At 41.4% G+C, this 19,314-nt stretch overlaps 2 protein-coding genes and 1 long non-coding RNA gene across 9 annotated transcripts in view; 1 reads left to right on the forward strand and 2 right to left on the reverse strand.

The window, feature by feature from the left end:
* Positions 1 to 1,989: 1,989 nt before the first annotated feature.
* Positions 1,990 to 5,507, reverse strand: LOC128624539 (uncharacterized). 6 transcript variants are annotated; one of them, XR_008388784.1, is made up of 4 exons: positions 5,177 to 5,507; positions 4,775 to 4,897; positions 4,602 to 4,690; positions 1,990 to 3,178 (listed from the first exon to the last, which is right to left on the reverse strand). It is a non-coding gene; the product is annotated as an uncharacterized LOC128624539 (long non-coding RNA). The 6 variants fall into 6 exon arrangements; XR_008388783.1 differs by lacking the exon at positions 1,990 to 3,178 and adding an exon at positions 3,280 to 4,091; XR_008388782.1 differs by lacking the exon at positions 1,990 to 3,178 and adding an exon at positions 3,280 to 4,349.
* A 2,741-nt stretch (positions 5,508 to 8,248) lies between these two features.
* Positions 8,249 to 18,819, forward strand: gpr184 (G protein-coupled receptor 184). 2 transcript variants are annotated; one of them, XM_053651937.1, is made up of 2 exons: positions 8,249 to 8,696; positions 17,417 to 18,819. In XM_053651937.1, the coding sequence occupies exons 1-2, from the start codon at positions 8,652 to 8,654 to the stop codon at positions 18,398 to 18,400; spliced, it is 1,029 nt and encodes a 342-aa protein (XP_053507912.1). In that variant the 5' UTR covers positions 8,249 to 8,651; the 3' UTR covers positions 18,401 to 18,819. The 2 variants fall into 2 exon arrangements, with proteins under 2 accessions (XP_053507912.1, XP_053507913.1); XM_053651938.1 differs by having other exon boundaries at positions 17,420 to 18,819.
* A 268-nt stretch (positions 18,820 to 19,087) lies between these two features.
* eif3k (eukaryotic translation initiation factor 3, subunit K) overlaps positions 19,088 to 19,314 on the reverse strand; it is a 9,981-nt gene continuing 9,754 nt past the window's right edge. The window contains exon 8 of the mRNA XM_053651939.1: positions 19,088 to 19,187. Coding sequence (XP_053507914.1) covers positions 19,156 to 19,187 — 32 coding nt within the window. The 3' untranslated portion in view covers positions 19,088 to 19,155. The remainder of the gene's footprint in view (positions 19,188 to 19,314) is intronic.

Genomic DNA, 19,314 nt, shown 5'->3' on the forward strand with positions numbered 1-19,314 from the left:
ACTGGCCGAGAAAATGGAAGCGCGGAGCAGAGGGAGCTGTGCTTCATATACACGCCTCACAACAAAGTCACATTTTTACAATTCTCACACATCTCTAACGTTAACACAACACAGTTCCACATTTAACGGTGTAAAACGTTAAACCGTGTTAAACCGTCCTAAAGCGAAAGAAAGACAACACAACCACAAACGGCCTGTTTTGCACAACTTTTCCTGCCAGCCTGTTAGCTTACGACACACCAAGAAAAAAAAGGGCTCCCACACAACCTTAAACATAAAACCACATTAAACACGCTGAACGTTTAAAATCTGCCAAAATTAAACAAAAAACACGTGAACTATCATCCTGCTGTAATTTAATGTGGGTCTAACGCATGATAATGAGACGCGCAGGCCGAAACCCAATCCCCGAAGTTTCCTAAATCCCTGCTCCCAGGTTTCCGCTCACCTTCCTCTGCTGCTTCTCCCAGGCCGGGTCGAGCAGCAGGTCTCGGTCCCAATCGTTCTCCTGCTCCATGTAGCTCTGCTGACTTGAATATTGAGATGGATTATTCGCTGCGTGATAATCTACCATCTCCACCAAAACCAAACTGAGAAATTGTTGTTTCTATACGAAACTGGGAAACAAAAACAGAATATATTTAGCAATTCTCTCGAAGCTGTGTGTGGATCTCCGCGCAGCCTCACAGAACTCCGGCTCAGAGTGCGTCCGAGGAAAAATGGAGTAGGAACGAAGGCACTGTAGGGGGCGGGGCTAAAACACGTTTGGATATTACAATTAGGAGGGAGGAGCCAGTGCGGACCGACCGGCGACTCACACATGCGAGACTGGGCGGAGTCAGGTTAATATGCAAATTTAATATTTTAAAATTTAACGAGGTCTCTAGCCCCCCATTCACATCCACCCAGTTACAGTTAACGCGATAATAAAGTCAGCTTTACTGTATAATTATAATAATGCAACTTCTGTATGTTAAAGTTAAACTCTGTATGTTAAAGTTTAACTTTAACATACATCTAAAGGATAAGAAAATCATCCTTCTTAACCCTTAAACAGAAGAAGAAGAAGAAGCCGTTATCTGGATAAACAATAACCAGCAGTAAGTGTTATTAAATTATTGTAACAATATCTCTTCTTTCATCTGGATTCAAATAACACACTTCTATAAAAATGTATACCGGGATTATTTTATGAAGATTTTATGAAGTGTATCTCTCAGGACATGTTCCCTTTTATGGTACAGTCATAATCATTAGATAATCATACATGTGAAGATGAAAGTGGTTATATTATGGTAATATTATGATCATGTGTTTTGCTGATTTCACACAAGAATTTCTTGTACATATTTATTCATTAAAAATTAGATGTTCAAAAATACAGCCCAATATATGTATACAATACTGTGCAAAAGTCTTGTTCACCCTAATATTTTTTAATACAAATTTTGTTTTAGATGTTTATTTTATGACCTACATTTTTGAGTCAGTTAGAATGTATGTGTGTGTGTGTGTGTGTGTGAGTGTGTGTGTGTGTCAGTAAAGCCTTTTAGCTTCAAAAACAGAAGCGAGTGCGACAGTCAGTCTCCAGAAGAACTGCAGCAGCTTCGCATGTGCAGTAAAACTCAACCACTAAAAATGTTATCACACCAAATACTGCTTTTATTTACTTTATTTCTATTTACTGCTCTTTTTAAAGTATTTTTTTATTTAGACAGCATTTATTTTAATTTATTGGCATTATTGTTTTTCTTATAGATATGTACACACACACACACACACACACACACACACACACACATATATATATATATATATATATATATATATATATATATATATATATATATATAATATACAGTACATTTAAACACTGTGTTTTAAAGCATTAAAAACCTGAGGTGAATTTTGCTTCCTGGAGTAATGTGAACTCTAGTAAAATAAATACAGCACAAAGTGTGATGTGATGCTGAGTGACCTGAGAGCAGATTGGGAAGTGAAGCTCTGCAGCGTACGAGCAGCACTGCAGATGAGACGAGTAGGAGAGAAAATCACTCTGTATTAATGATAAGCTATAAATAAACACAGGCTGCAGTCTGAATGATTCCCTCCATCATTACTACACTGTGCACTCATCACATTCTACACACTTACAGTCATAATGTAAGAGTTCGTAACATATAAATAAGAGAATCTGATATATTCTATATCACATATAAATATGTGATAATACGTGTCTGTTAAATATTAGATCTCTTACGTCTAAAGCACTTATTGTTAATGGAAGCGTTACTTATCAGGAGTTTAATATAATGTGCACTAAATGAAGCCAGTTCTCCTGGGTTCACAGTTATATACATCAGCCCTGTCTAACTGGCAGAGGAGGAGGAGTCTCACTCATTTATAATGATAATATAGACCTCACACACAAACCTAGCCATAAATTCAACTCTTTTGAAGTCCTTTATACTAGTATAACATATATATACATATATAAGTCTACTGAGTCGATTCTACTGATTATTATTTACAGAGCTCCAGGGCTGTATTCTGAATTCCTTGGTGAATTTGCAGATTTTATTACTAACCTGGTTGCTTCTCTAGATAAAGCTTTTATTCTTAGTGACTTTAATATTGATTTAGAGAACCCGGAAGACCCTCTGAGAACAGCAGTTGTGTCCATTCTAGATGCAGTAGGGGTTAATCAGAACGTAATAGGACCCACTCATAATGGTGGTCACACTCTTGACCTGATAATAACATACGGATTAAATATAGACAATATAGTAACACTTCCGCAGTCTGAAGCTATCTCAGATCATCATCTCATCTCCTACACCTCTTCATGGTAACGGTGTTCGATGATATCAGTGGCCTCGTTCAGCAGGATAACGCTCCCTGAAACACTGCAAACATTGTTCAGGAACAGTTTGAGGAACATGACAAAGAGTTCAAGATGTGGACTCAGCCTCTAAATTCCCAGATCTCAATCTGATCCAGTGTCTGTGAGATGTTCTGGAGATCAAGTCCGATCCATGGAGGCCCCACCTCACATCTTACAGGACTTGGATCTGCTGATAACGCCTTGGTACCAGATACCACAGCACACCTTCAGAGGTCTTGTGGAGTCCATGCCTCGACTGCTCAGAGTGGTTTTGGAGGCACAATGAGAGGGGAACTACACAATATTAGGCAGGTGGTTTTAATGTTATGGCTGATCTTTATATTCCTCTCTGACAGTAAATTTCTGCTCAGCAGTGTATCAGTACATCTCTGTGATAAAGCATAAGTGTTTCAAGATTTATTTCAGTTTCACTGGGTCTAACTGAGAAGAGAGCGAGAGAGAGAGAGAGAGAGAGAGAGAGAGAGAGAGTGTGTGTGTGTGTGTGTGTGTGTGTGTGTGAGAGAGAGAGAGAGAGAGAGAGAGAGAGAGAGAGAGAGAGAGATGAGCTGTGTCGCCTCCTGCTGGTGAAAGTATTAAACAGTATGACAGAGTACAAGGCATTTACACCAAACTGGATTTCACACAAACAGATCAAATCCAGCTAGCTTGTGTTAATTCACATGGGGTTTTTTTTTAGCTATATAGTTAACTATCTGTGTATTTATAACAGACAATAGAAATCTCTAATCCCTTACACATTATCCTGAGTGTTACCTACAGGCTGTACTCAGACATATTTAACACAGCAGGTGATGGCTACTGAACATCGAAGTGATATATTAAGTTTAATACAGAGCATTCATACTGATAAACATCAACAGATCTGACTGTTTAGTCTAGCTCTCTCAGCTAGGTCCCAAGGCTGTTTGTTAGACGTGGTGACTAGCAACACTGGAGCACCCCAGGGAACTGTACTGTCTCCATTCTTCTTCACCCTCTACACCTCTGACTTCTGCTTCAATTCGGGAACGTGCCACCTACAGAAGTTTTCGGATAACTCCTCCATCGTTGGTTGTATCACAGATAATAAGGAGGAGTAGAGAGACCTTATCGAAAGCTTTATAAGATGGTGCGACAACAACCATCTCCAGCTCAACATCGGGAAAACCAAGGAGCTGGTAGAGGAGACAGCAAGCGGCCCCCCACCCTGTCGAAATAAGGGGGAGGGAGTGGAGATAGTGGACACCTACAAGTTCCTAGGGGTGAAACTCAATAACACACTGGACTGGTCAGACAACACTGAGGCCCTGTATAAGAAAGGACAGAGCAGGATGTTTTTTCTGAGGAGGCTCAGGTCCTGCAGATTCATCCAGCCACGTGCCTCAAAACATCTGGGGGGCTCTTTCGTACCATCAGCCATCAGCCTCCACAATGAAACAATACCCAGTACCTCCTACTCCAATGACTGAGTCTCACAGAAACACTCTCAACAGTTAATTATCATTTCACAGACTGTGCGCATGTACATATACAAATAGAAATCTAGCATATGTACATACACACAGATCTGTTTCTATTATTTCTATTATACAGGTTTCTTTCTTTCTTTCTTTTTTCTTTTTGGATGATACTCAACCTACTTGTGCTGCTGTGTCACTTTGTGAATTTCCCCCACGGGGGTCAATAAAGGTACATCTTATCTTATCTAATCGCTTACCTGTACGTTTCTGCAGGTTGGATGTTGGGCTGTGAAATGTTGATATGTTCACGGGTTTTGGATCACATCATCTGCAGATCGTTATCACGCTGTAGCGTTTAAAACGGAAGAAAGCTGAGTATGTATAAATTCCACCAAATTTGCCCTTGGGGATCAATAAAGTACTCTCTTACATTCTCTCTCTCTTTATGTCTCTCTCTGTCTCTCTGTTTCTCTCTCTCAATGTTCTGCAGTAAATCAGTGAGGCAGAAACACAGTGTGAACACTAGAAGGCGCTCATCCCCTACACAAACACCCTGCAAAACACACACACACACACACACACACACACAGCTGTATCACTACCTGTCTGTCTCTCTGATCGTCTTAAAACTAAAGTCAGATGCTACGTTCACACGTACAGTGACTGTATCGCTGCAAGTCGCTGTAATAAAAAGTCGCAGGTAGCTGTTCCTACTACTGGTTGCCATAGTAACATGGGTGGCGCAACTAACATTCCACTTTTGACAACAAACCAGTTTTCTTGCTGCTAAAATAAAACATTCTGGAGGGAGAGGATCTTATATAAAATTCACCATGAGTGTATATATACATCATATCCTACGAGATGAAGGAGAAGCGGCGTGTGCTCTTTGCTATTGCAGCCGTCTCTCTGCGGCAGTCAGCTTAGCTTATGGCCTTAGTGCTTTAGAGCAAAATTATAATAATGATACCCTTTCACTGTTTGTTGCAATCGAGCAAAATCCCTGTGTAGCTCCTATCTCAGGAAGTGAGCGTCACCATCAGGGTGTCGTTCACTATATGTTCAATGGTGACCGCGAGGCGGACCGCACCCCTTCGGCTACGGCCTCCATGTTTCCTGGGTGTGTGTCTGGCTCGTTCACTTCACCCAAGATAGGAGCTACACTGAGATTTTGCTCGATTGCAATAAAAAGTGTGTGTTCCATTACTATTTCTTTTATTTTGCTTTAAACCTGCTAAGACCCTAAGCTAAGCCAATAGGCTACTGTCGCAATGGCGCTGCTTCTGCTAGTGAGCACAAGGTTGGGGGGGGGGGGGGCTGCGGATCACATGCGCTCTACTGTCTTTACTCCCATTGGTAGTCGCTGCACCAAGTAGCTCCAAATTTGCATAAAGTTTAACTTTTCTCAACTTTCAAATTCACAGGACACGCCCACATCTAGTCGCCAAGAGGTGCTGTCGCACATGTTGCGGGAATCGCCAGATCTCACTGAAAATGTATGTTCTCCGGTCGCTGCGAGTCACTGTACGTGTGAATGTACCTAGAATCTTTGTGTGTGTGTGTGTGTGTGTGTGTGTGTGTGTGTGTGAGTGTGTATGTGTGTGTGTGTGAAAATCGCCGACACACACTCAGTGAAGCCTGTGCTGTGTCTCTGGTTGTTTATTACATGTTTGTGTACACAGTGTTTTAATGGGATTAAGGATTATCTCTCAGTGGTTAACAGGTTTTCCCCACATCATTCTGAGCCACACGCAGACACACAGCGGTACAGAAATATATACATTCAGGATATAGATGTTAAATGCATGAATTTATCCCTAATGAGCAGCCAGAGGCGATGGTGGTGAGGAAAAACTCCCTGAGACAATGAGAGGAACCAGACTCAGGAGAGAACCCGTCCTCATCTGGGTGACACCGGATAGTGCGATTATAAATAAATACACCCCTTCTATAAATGTGCTAATACTACATGCTCAAATAGTGCAGTTGTGTAAGCAGGAAATTCATTACAGTTTCTACAGGAAGTCTGTTTTGTTGAACTTCTCCACTGTTCACTGATGGAGACTCGAGTGCAGAACTGTTTGTGGTAATTGTGATAATTGTACTGCTGAAGCTACTACAGCACTTGTAGTATGATGACTGGTAGATCTCTCAAAGGCTGAGAAAAATGTCTCCCATTTACAAATGTCTACTTTCCTGAGCTTCCAGGGCTTTTGTATGGTTTTGGAGATGTAGTTGAAGTGTTGCTGAATGTTGTAAACGCTGATTAATTATTGTGCCTCAAACCCAGCTGAACAAAAGTGTGTCCAAACCTGGTCAGATCCAGCTGCTAGGCTGTACACAGGGGGACTAGCTCTTTCCTCTCAACTGCTGATTACAGGGTTACGCCAAATATGGACTAGATACAGTAGTAGAGTTAGGGTACTCGATCCCGGACTCGGACCCAACACTAGAACATAGTCACCTACAGCAGTGTTTCTCAACCTTCTTTCAGCCGTGTATGGAAGTATTTTGCAGATTGTAATTGCAATAGCATTTCCTAATTGTGGACACATAAATTAATTTATATTAAATAATTCAAATGAAAATGCAAATCGTGTATTACTGTTAGCATTTCATTTACATGACTGTAGTGTCTGCCAAATTTCACACAGTTGCCAGATTATGCAGTTTTTAAACGGTCCCTTACTGACTTTACTCCTCTAAGTGCTGGTGCGCTGTGTTTCTGAAAGATTAACTTCAGGGGGATTAACGGGAGAAAATTACAAACATATTCAGTTGCACTTGGTTCTCGTTCCACTCCAGAGTAAGACAATACACATTTTATCCTTTCTCTGTGTTTATTGTTTTGAAAAATAGAAGAGAGAATCTCAACTGTGTAGTGAATTTCCTGTCTGCTGTGAGTGACGTCACTTCCTAATACAAACACGCCCCATCGTATAGTCCCGCCCCCAACACTGATTGACAGGTTTCTGTGCAAGGCATGGGAAATGCAAATGGATTTGCGATTCTGTGTGAAACTTTGCAGACACTGTACATTCATGTAAATAAAAACGCTAACAGTAATACACGATTTACATTTTCATTTGAATTATGTCACTATTTATGTGTACACAATTACAAAATGCAAATACAGTCCGCATAATACTTCCATAGCCATGGCTCATTAGCATATTAAAAGTTACGTTCAATACCTTTGGCACAAATTTAATTCCATAAATTATCACTTGTTTATTTAAATGTTGGACAAAATGCAAATACAATTTGTTTAGTGTTTGTTTGTTTGTTTGTTTGTTAATGTTATGTTGTACATAAAATATTTCATATAAATGATTTTACTTTTACATCTGAGAGCGATGTCCAACAAATTCAAACTAATGAGAGAGTAAATCTCTTAGATTAAATGAAGAGAATATTGTTGTGTTAGCAGTGTTAGCTATGAGCCGCATGCTAACAGCAGCAGAAATGCTAACATTAGCATAAGTGCTGAGTTTCTATTCCTTCCTTTTCTGTATTTCTGAAACTAAACACTGAATAAAACGTCTGTGATTTCCAGTGATTATAAACTAAACTGTATCTGACTCTGTCCTGGATGTGTGTGTGTGTGTGTGTGTGTGTGTGGTCATTGCTTGTTTCCTGTTGTTTAGGAATTTGTGTAGATCGTTATTGATTATAGATTGTATTATTTATAGCACACCTTATATAAAATAATCATGATGTATTTAATGAGTCGGTTAAATGTAGCATCCTCTGCGGTAATAAACTTTACATCATTTCTGAGTCATTTGCCCTAAATTGCAAATTTTCAAAATCCCCTTATTTTCTAAGTCATTTCCCCTGTATACTGCAGAAGAGTCCCCCTATCGCACCCCCCCCCCCCGCCCCACACACACAGAAACACACACACAGGAACACACAGATGGGAGCACGCACACAGGAACACAAACATGCCATGTGGTCAGACTGTGCTGCCGTGCAGACGCAGTAACATAATCAGCCGCGATGTGTGTGTGTGCGCGCGTGTGGGTTTTTTTCCGCTTGGAGGACGTATGTGCTGTGACATTTCTGTCTGTGTTTCTCGGCTCTTGTTCTTTTATCTGATCACATTTCAGTCAGAAGGGAGGAGGAGAGAAATCTGCTTCATCTACTGTGACTCAGGTGCCTAAGACTGTGTGTGTATGTGTGTGTGTGTGTGTGTGTGTGTGTGTGTGTAAAGCTGGACTATCAGCAATGCTGTGCTTCTCCTTCTGAACTGGACTGGACTGGAACACAGACACTGAGCTGTGACTGGACGGCCCGAGTGTGAGATGGACGCGTTGGAGGTGACGTCTCGTCCTGATGAACACACACAGGTCAGATGTTTCACTTTTCTCACCTTTAATACAGCGTTGATGAAGTACAGCTGTGTATACTGAATTTAAGATTTCAGATGAGACATTACTGTGTGTGTGTGTGTGTGTGTGAGGGAGAGAAAGAGATGAACATTAAGACTCATTTTATAAATTTGATTCTTTCTACTGTTGTGACTGAACCGAATCACTGCATATGATTCAATCTGATTCGTTTAATTCATCTCTCAGTGATGGTCCACATTCATAGTTTATTCCGATTGTAATCTATTTTTACACCTCGTCAGCTTTACGCTGTACGACGTTCAGCCCGACTTTATTCACAGATAAAAATCAGACAGTAAAATAAATCAGAGTGGGGTCAGAGTGCATAATTATCGTGGTAACTTCCGTCAGTGTGAGAAATTTGTGATTAAAATCTCAGAGTGTGAGCGCTCCTACACCGCTCGTCTAAAGTCCACCTCAGTCTCATGAGACAGCTACAGACACGGTGGCAGTGATGGAGACAAGACATGCTGATGACAGGAAAAACTCCTCATGAACTCACTGGTGTCAAAAACAAGGCACAAGTCAGAGTTTATTCCAAAGTGGAAGTGAAACTTACAGGGAATATTAGAGAGATCATTTTTTCTCAAGATGTTCTAGAGAGAAGTGGTTATAGAAAAGAGAAGAGAAAGAAGAAAGGATTGAGAGAGAGAGAGAGAAAGTTCCTTTGTGATTGTAGTTATATGGGATTAAACAGAGCAGCATCACTGGCTAAGATACAAATATATACATTACTAATCATTTCTAAAGGTAGACGTGCGCTTTAATCGCAGGTCTGTCCTTACAGGATCTTCATCGTATAATCTGACACGCAGACGTGCGCTATTACACACTCTGTCTGAGTTTATTTTTCCAAAAGTGAGAAGAACCTTCAATAAAACCAAAGCCTTCAATGTTTTATCTTTAATCTATCTGAGACATGATGCAGATCTAAAAGAAATTCATAATTCTGTTGAATTATCTGTGTCTACATCGAACAGTCGGTTGTACTGTACCGCCGTATTCAACACCCACAGTGTTATTGTTACACAACCCCGAGAGGACACAGGGTGTGTGCTCTAAACAATCCCCACATTTACATTTATTCATTTAGCAGACGCTTTCATTCAAAGCCACATACGAATTCCCCCAGTTTCACTTCACGGTCAGAAACGTTACACACACAGGAAGTGATGCTGGAGAAGTGAGTACATAAATTCCATCAGTTTAATCTGCAAAAGAAATAACTTCTACACACTCGAGAAGATCTTACTCAGAAATGTGTTTCTCAGTGCTCTGGGATTTCCTCTAAACACACACACATACACACACATACACACACATACACACACATACACACACATACACACACATACACACACATACACACACATACACACACATACACACACATACACACACACACACACACACACACACACATACACACACATACACACACATACACACACATACACACATACACACATACATACACACACATATACACCCACACACAAATACACACACATACACACACATACACACACATACACACACATACACACACATACATACACATACATACACACACATACACACACACACACACATACACACACATACACACACATACACACACACACACACACATACATACACACACATATACACCCACACACAAATACACACACATACATACACACATATACACACACACACATACACACGCACACACATACACACATACATACATACACACACACGCACACACATACACACACATACACACACACACACACACATACATACACACACACACATACATATACACACACACACACAAATACACACACATACAAACACACACACACACACACATACACACATATACACACACACATACACACACATACACACACACACACACATATACACACACACACACAAATACACACACACACACATAAAAACACACACACATACACACACGCACACATACACACACGCACACACATACAGTGAGGGAAAAAAGTATTTGATCCCCTGCTGATTTTGTACGTTTGCCCACTGACAAAGAAATGATCAGTCTATAATTTTAATGGTAGTTGTATTTGAACAGTGAGAGACAGAATAACAACAAAAAAATCCAGAAAAACGCATGTCAAAAATTTTATAAATTAATTTGCATTTTAATGAGGGAAAAAAGTATTTGACCCCCTCTCAATCAGAAAGATTTCTGGCTCCCAGGTGTCTTTTATACAGGTAACGAGCTGAGATTAGGAGCACACTCTTAAAGGGAGTGCTCCTAATATCAGTTTGTTACCTGTATAAAAGACACCTGTCCACAGAAGCAATCAATCAGTCATATTCCAAACTCTCCACCATGGCCAAGACCAAAGAGGTCTCCAAGGATGTCAGGGACAAGACTGTAGACCTACACAAGTCTGGAATGGGCTACAAGACCATTGCCAAGCAGCTTGGTGAGAAGGGGACAACAGTTGGTGCGATTATTCGCAAATGGAAGAAGCACAAAAGAACTGTCAATCTCCCTCGGCCTGGGGCTCCATGCAAGATCTCACCTCGTGGAGTTGCATTGATCATGAGAACAGTGAGGAATCAGCCCAGAACTACACGGGAGGATCTTGTCAATGATCTCAAGGCAGCTGGGACGATAGTCACCAAGAAAACAATTGGTAACACACTACGCCGTGAAGGACTGAAATCCTGCAGCGCCCGCAAGGTCCCCCTGCTCAAGAAAGCACATATACATGCCCATCTGAAGTTTGCCAATGAACATCTGAATGATTCTGAGGACAACTGGGTGAAAGCGTTGAGGTCAGATGAGACCAAAATGGAGCTCTTTGGCATCAACTCAACTCGCCGTGTTTGGAGGAGGAGGAATGCTGCCTATGACCCCTGGAACACCATCCCCACCGTCAAACATGGAGGTGGAAACATTATGCTTTGGGGGTTTTTTTCTGCTAAGGGGGCAGGACAACTTCACCGCATCAAAGGGACGATGGACGTGGCCATGTACCGTCAAATCTTGGGTGAAAACCTCCTTCCCTCAGCCAGGGCATTGAAAATGGGTCATGGATGGATATTCCAGCATGACAATGACCCAAAACACACGGCCAAGGCAACAAAGGAGTGGCTCAAGAAGAGCACATTAAGGTCCTGGAGTGACCTAGGCAGTCTCCAGACCTTAATCCCATAGAAAATCTGTGGAGAGAGCTGAAGGTTCGAGTTGCCAAACGTCAGCCTCGAAACCTTAATGATTTGGAGAAGATCTGCAAAGACGAGTGGGACAAAATCCCGCCTGAGATGTGTGCAAACCTGGTGGCCAACTACAAGAAACGTCTGACCTCTGTGATTGCCAACAAGGGTTTTTAAACCAAGTACTAAGTCATGTTTTGCAGAGGGGTCAAATACTTATTTCCCTCATTAAAATGCAAATCAATTTATAACATTTTTGATGTGCGTTTTTCTGGATTTTTTTGTTGTTATTCTGTCTCTCACTGTTCAAATAAATCTACCATTAAAGTTATAGACTGATCATTTCTTTGTCAGTGGGTAAACATACAAAATCAGCAGGGGATCAAATACTTTTTTCCCTCACTGTACATACACACACACGCACACACATACATACATACACACACACGCACACACACACACACACATACACACACACACACACACACATACACATGCACACACACACACACACACACACACAGACACACACACGCACACAAACATACACACACACACACACACATACATACATACACACACACGCACACACACACACACACAGACACACACACGCACACAAACATACACACACACACACACAGAGAGACAGAGACACACACACACACAGAGACACACACACACATACATACATACACACACATACATACACACACACACACATACACACACATACACACACACACATACATACACACACACACACACATATACAAACACACACACACAAACACACACACAGACACACATACATACACACATAGACACACACACACACACACTCTGATATTAAATTATTAAATGTCCATTACATGTAGAGGGACCTTTACAGTGTGGCAGTGTGGGAGAACCACAGAGAACCGTGCTGAAAACCTCAAAACACAGAACGTCTCTTCTGATAGTGACACATTTCAGTATGACCTCAAAACACTTATTCATCTCCAAGTTCCATCAACGTGCTTCTCACTCAGACAGAGTTCCCTGTTTAACACTCAGACATTAATAGATCAGTTTGTGTGTGTGTGTGTGTGTGTGTGTGTGTGAGAGAGAGAGAGAGAGAGAGAGAGAGAGTGTGAATGCAGAGGCACAACTTTAACTAAAAAAGTAGGCTGTTGCTAGGATATCCCACATGGTTGCTAGGGTGTTACTAGGCATTTCCTATGGTATCCCAGGCACTTGCTGTGTTGTTGCTCAGCAGTTGCTATGGTAACCCAGGTGACCCTATCAGAATGTTACTGCGTCGCTATTTATGACCACACCCCAAAAACCTGCACAGAACCTCGTGCTGAACTGGCTGTTCAAGGTTCACGTAAAATCCATGCAAAGAATCAGACGGTACACATGTTTGAGTGAAATAGGCTCCACCTCCTTATAATTGATTGGCATGTGGCAGACATATTGTTTGCAAATCTTTTTGAAATTTCTTAAGGGAGAAGTTTTCCTGAGTCATTTGACACCGACTTTGTGAAGATAGGACAAAACTCCTACTTATAATGTTTCACATATTTATGCAAATTAACTCAAATCTGTTTTCCGTGGTGTGCCAAGCAGTTGCTAGGGTGTTGATAGTTGGTTCCAAGGGTATCCAAATTCAAACAGTTGCTAGGTGTAAACTCATATCAAAACTGCACACACACACACACACACACACACACACACACACACACACACACACACTCAATGATTCCCCACATCCACCTGATCCATTATGGGGTTCTCTGCTGTTCCTGTCTTCATCCCCATGTTGAGTCTCAATCATGTTCAAATGTTTTTCCTCTCCTGAGTTCTGCAGAGTCAGTAATGTCATTAAGCTTCTCCAGTTCAGCCCCGTCTTACACCACGTCCTCCCTCTCACACACGCGCGCACACACACACAAGGACAGAAAGCACTTAGAGTCAGACTGCAGAGTCCATCATCTCTCAGTGATGTGCTGGTTTGTGTTTGTGGAGTGACTCGGTATTTTATCTCTGCATCACAGAATTCCCTGAAGATTCCTATCGATTTCCCCTAATGTCCTGCAGCCTTAAATCTGTATTACAGAAACACACACTGGGGGAAAGTGAGTGGGTTTTTACGCCTTTAGAGTAACGTTTCAGTCTTTATTTACACTCACAGTTTCATTTCTATCAACATGGAATTAATCCACATGTAAATCACACAAACACTATAGTTCCACTATTCCACTCTGTCTGTGTGTGTGTGAGAGAGACTCTTTAGGCCCCTTTACATACTGCTCCCCTCTTGAGGTTAGTGTAATCGATTATAACATTACAGACAGACGCCTCCTCCAGACGTGCATCAATGTCAGCCCACAGACCTCCTTATCAGATCACCATCAGATTAATGCGCTCCTAAATAAAGCCCAGCGATCTGTTCAGTCGAAGCACAGAGACCCGCGCGGGGCCGAAATTAGACAAACTTATCGTGAAGCGCTCAGAGACATCCATCAGAAAAAGCAGCAACATCTAAACAACACCTTTCACCAAATTGAAGATTCACTAAACGATAATCAAAATGGAACAATCTAAACAAACAATAGAAGCAGAAAACTCCCAGAAGAAAAATGGGGAAACTATTTCAAAAACGTATTTAAAGAAATAACTCCAGAACCCTCACACCTGATCAGAAACACACACAGAAAAGGCTAAGAATCCAAGAGTCAGAAGGCCAAGAATCAAACCCCTAGTGGTCACCAACCCTGTTCCTGGAGAGCTACCTTCCTGAAGACTCCAACCATAATGGTGGCCACCTGACCATCCAATCACTGCCTTAAGAAGCTCTTCATCAACCAGGACAGGTGTGTTAGATGTTGATTGGAGAGGAAACCTGGAGGAAGGTAGATCTCCAGGACGTAGGTTAGTGACCGCTGGTTTAGACCATCAGATTACCCCAGAAGAACTGACAGACGCAGTTAACGAGCTAAAATCCAGAAAAGCATGTGGCTTAGACAACATTAGAGCAGAAATGCTGAAATTCAGCCCTACTGCAATGCAGAAGAACTTACTAAAACTCTTCAATCTAGTCCTGAAAACCGGCTGTTCTCCAGATACCTGGAATAAGGGCTTAATCCCACTGTACAAAAGTGGACACAAATCTCACCCCAGTAATTACTGAGAGACAGAGAGAGAGAGAGGGAAAGAGAAAGAGAGAGAGAGAAAGAGAGAGAGAGAGAGAGAAAGAGAGAGAGAGAGAGAAAAAATATGGACAGCTGCTTAAAAAAAATAACAATAAAAACAATAACAATCAGTAAACCCTTGTTTGTTTGTTTGTTTGTTTGTTTTAATGGGACGAAACCTGAAATAGAAGTTGTTGTGGATAAAAAATGTCATAAAATAAACATAAGGGAGACCTAGCATCCAGCAAAGGGGAGAGGAAGGACTGACGACGGGCACCTAGACACATAGAAGCGGGATTAGGCGGACATTGACAAATTGGAATTACACTTTAAAGATCTTTAAGAGCAGTAGTAGTCAAAAAAGTCAAAAAGAGGTATACGAGCTGAGCTGAGGAGTGCTAATACACACACACACACACACACACACACACACACACACACACGCTCGTACAGTCAAGGGTGGGCAAGTAGACACAACATACACACACACACACTTTCTTTCTCATACACACACATGAATAACTTTATAAGAATAATGAAAAAGGAGTAATAAGATATTATAATATCTTATAGCAATAGAGAAACTCTCTATAAAAAAACAGAATAGTAGGATATGCAGGACAGTAGAACTGTAATGATATTAAGAAGTCGGAAGTATAGTAAACCGCTTTTCAAGTAGTATAAATATATATAAAATAAGAAATATAGAGCAAATATGAAAATAAATTATAAACTAGAAATACAGGAAAATGTAAACTTACTCATGACTCAAATGGTGAAGGTTCTTGTCTCGCAAGGAAGGCCTTAATTTTAAGAAAGAACCATGAGGAGCCATTTATAAGGGTGGCTGAGTCAAGCTGCCCCCCCGCGAGATAACAGTAAGACCAAGGTCACTCTAGATTGTTTATTCTTGTCCACTTTCTATTTTACGGGTAATTCAAATTCTCTGGTTTTGATTCTCTGGGTAACTGAAAATCTCTGGTTTTTGTTCTCTGGGTAACTGAAACTCTCTGGTTTTGACTTTCTGGGTTAGTAGAAATCCCTGGGTTCTGATTTTATGTGTAAATTGAAACCCCTGGTTTTGATTCTATGTGTAAGTGGAATAGCCCTTTTCTGGAACATAAGAGTAAGGTAAATGAGCTCTTTTTTAACCCTATTGGTAGTGAGATCGTGGTCTTCTTGAAACATCTGGGTTATTTACTGTGTAAGTACAGTATAAATACTGGAGCTTAAGCTCAGGGTATTGGGATCACCTCTGAGAATTCTCATCGGTGTGGATCTCGTGTGGTGGAACGGAACAATAAAGCTGGACCCTTGCTTCTTCTCACTCACGGCTGGTGTATTTTTTTCTATCTCCAACTGGGCTCAGAGGTAGATGTGAGTATTGGCTTCTATGTTGAATTTTAAGTGTTTTTGGGTAATAGGCTAAATTTGAGCCAACAAAGTCTTCAACTCTAAATGTCCACATCAGCTGTAACACTGCCTCTAACATCTGCTTTAACATCTGGTCTAACCCACCTTCACATCATCTCGTCACCTGTGTGTGTCTCGTGTCTGCACTGCTTTCAGCTCACGCAGTAAATCAGGTTATAACACTGACTACGTCCTTTGTTGTTGATTTTATTATTATCACTGATTATAAAGTTATACACAGATACACAGCCCTTGTATATGGACTGTATATTTATACGCCGTGGAAAATGCGTCTTTCCTTTCGTTCTCGTCCGGCGCTCCACTGTTCCGGGACGGACCATTAATCATTTATAATATTTCAGATCTTTATGAATGCATTTATAACAACAACATCCTGTTTACAATCATCCGCATCCATGGAGCTGGTAATCTGATTCCACATCAACTCTAATGGCTTCATCTTGTTCACACCCACACATACACACACACACGTACACACACACACTGAATTGGAAGTTGTCCATTCGGACTTAGACGCAGTTGATTTTAGTCGATCCCATGATCAGGATTGTTTGGTGTGGGAGAACCTGGAGAACCCAGAGGAACCACACTGACAGCACTCTGAGCTCAGGATCAAACCGGAACCCCGGAAGACAGGAACGCTGCCCACTCTACTCGTCTGTACTGATTATAATAATGATTTAAATCAACCAATGAGTTTATAATATTGAAATGTTTAAGAGTTAATAAAGTGCCACAGAAACCAAATCAGGAAGAGAGAAGAAATACTGAATTTCAGCTCAGTGTTAATCTTTAACTTTAAAGAAACAGTTTTGGATGATGAATGACTTCTTTTTTTTAATTCAGCTGATTGTGTTTTTTTTTCTTCAGCAGACGAACACAGCTGTAAATCAGATGCATAACAAGACGTGCGTGAACTTTGAGATCAGTCCCATCAGCGACTTGCTAGTAGGCATCTACATCACTGCACTGGTGCTGGGCCTGGTGTTTAACCTGCTCACGGCGTGGCCCATCATCCAGCAGGTCCGCAGGAAGAACGTTCTGGGCGTCTACCTGCTCAGTCTGTCCATCTCAGACATCCTCTACATCCTCACCATGCCGCTGTGGATCATCTACTACTACAACGACCACAACTGGAAGCTCGGCCCTGATCTGTGCAAGCTAGCTGGGTTTGTTTATTACTCCAACATGTACATCAGCATCTACCTGCTGTGCTGCATCTCCATCGACCGCTGCCTGGCCGTCACCTTTCCTCTGAAGACCAAGACTTTCCGCCGCTTCAGGTACGCCTGGATCATCTCGGGGGTCATCTACATCTTCACCGCCAGCCTGCACATCCTGGTCATTTTAATGGACAAGGTGACAGACCCTCTGGATAAACACGGCCGCTGTTACGAGACGTTTCCCATGACGGAGCGCGTGGCTCTGTTTAACCTCCTGCGTGTGGTCATCGGCTTCCTGCTGCCACTGCTGGTGTTAGCCGTATGCTACTTTCAGATCTTTAGGAAGGTGCAGGAGAGCGTGGGACTGGATGATCAGGGCAAGCGCAAGGTCAAGCTGCTGTCTGTGGGAGTCATCACCATCTTCTCCGTCTGCTACGCCCCTTACCACATCCAGCTGCTCATACGCTCCATAGCATATAATTACTTTAAGGTTGAGGATTACTGCAAATTCGAACAGGGGCAGCACTTTTACTTCTCGGGGACGCTGGCCATGACGAGTCTGAACAGCATGGTGGACCCTCTGCTCTACGTCCTAGTGAGTAACGGCATGAGGGAAAGTGTTCGTCTCTGCTGCAGGACCAAATCCTGCTCCAAAACCATCACGGAACCCAGACTGCAGCTTCAACACTGAGGATTAAACTCAGGAACTCCAACAGATTTATAAAATTCACCTAATATAAAACTCATTCATCTCAGTTAAAGGAGATTAATGTGTTTGTATTTGTTTAATTTGTATTTTATGTATTCATCAGAACGTCATCTCATTATCACTCCAGCTTCTGTTTCTTTTCATCAGTTTCACACTTTTAAATATTTTAAATACTGGATCTTTTTTCCTATATAAACAGTTAAACAGTGCCTTTTATATGTTATTTTCAGCTCCATGTCTTTTATTTATTAAAAATATTGTTTAATGTTTGACAGAATTATACCTTCATTTTAGAAGAACAGGAAAAACTTAAATAAAAATCAAAATGCTGACATACGCCTCTATTTAATCTCTCTCTCGTATATGATGTTTAAGTAATAAAGTGTGTGTGTGAGACTATAAAGAAACATATAGTCATAAAGAACATATAAACATAAAGAAACATTAGTGTGTTCTCTCTTCACACCAAATAAATCATGTGTGTGTAAACTGCTGTTGTTTTGGAGCTGTGTGTAAAGATGGTAAACGGTCTGCACATATATAGCGCGCGCGCACACACAGCAACGCGCTAGCCTGCCACCGGGAGCAACTTGCGGTTCAGTGTCGCCCTCTGCTGCCTGAGAGAGAAATTACAATGAAATGTTAAGAAAACATTTGACAGCCAGGAAATGGTTTACTGTCCAACTTTGTTTATTGTCTGTCTGTGTGCGTTTGCGTGTGTGCGTGCATGTGTCTTTTCACTGCGATGTTGCCATGATACTGGAAACACCTGTGGAGTAAACAGAAGAGAAAACACAATCACCTGCTGCTCAAATCTCAGTCAGGCACTGCAGTTAAAATCTAGTGCACTATGTAGTGAACGTAAACATGAATAAGTGCGATACAGGACCGATAAC

Source organism: Ictalurus furcatus, chromosome 20 (genome assembly GCF_023375685.1).
Source record: "Ictalurus furcatus strain D&B chromosome 20, Billie_1.0, whole genome shotgun sequence".
NCBI classification, from domain to species: domain Eukaryota; kingdom Metazoa; phylum Chordata; class Actinopteri; order Siluriformes; family Ictaluridae; genus Ictalurus; species Ictalurus furcatus.

Bases quoted from the DNA above. Each gene is read 5' to 3' on its own strand.
- gpr184 (XM_053651937.1), top strand. From the start codon at position 8,652: ATGGACGCGTTGGAGGTGACGTCTCGTCCTGATGAACACACACAG. The intron at 8,697-17,416 runs GTCAGATGTTTC...TTTTTTCTTCAG, and splicing joins GTCCTGATGAACACACACAG to CAGACGAACACAGCTGTAAA.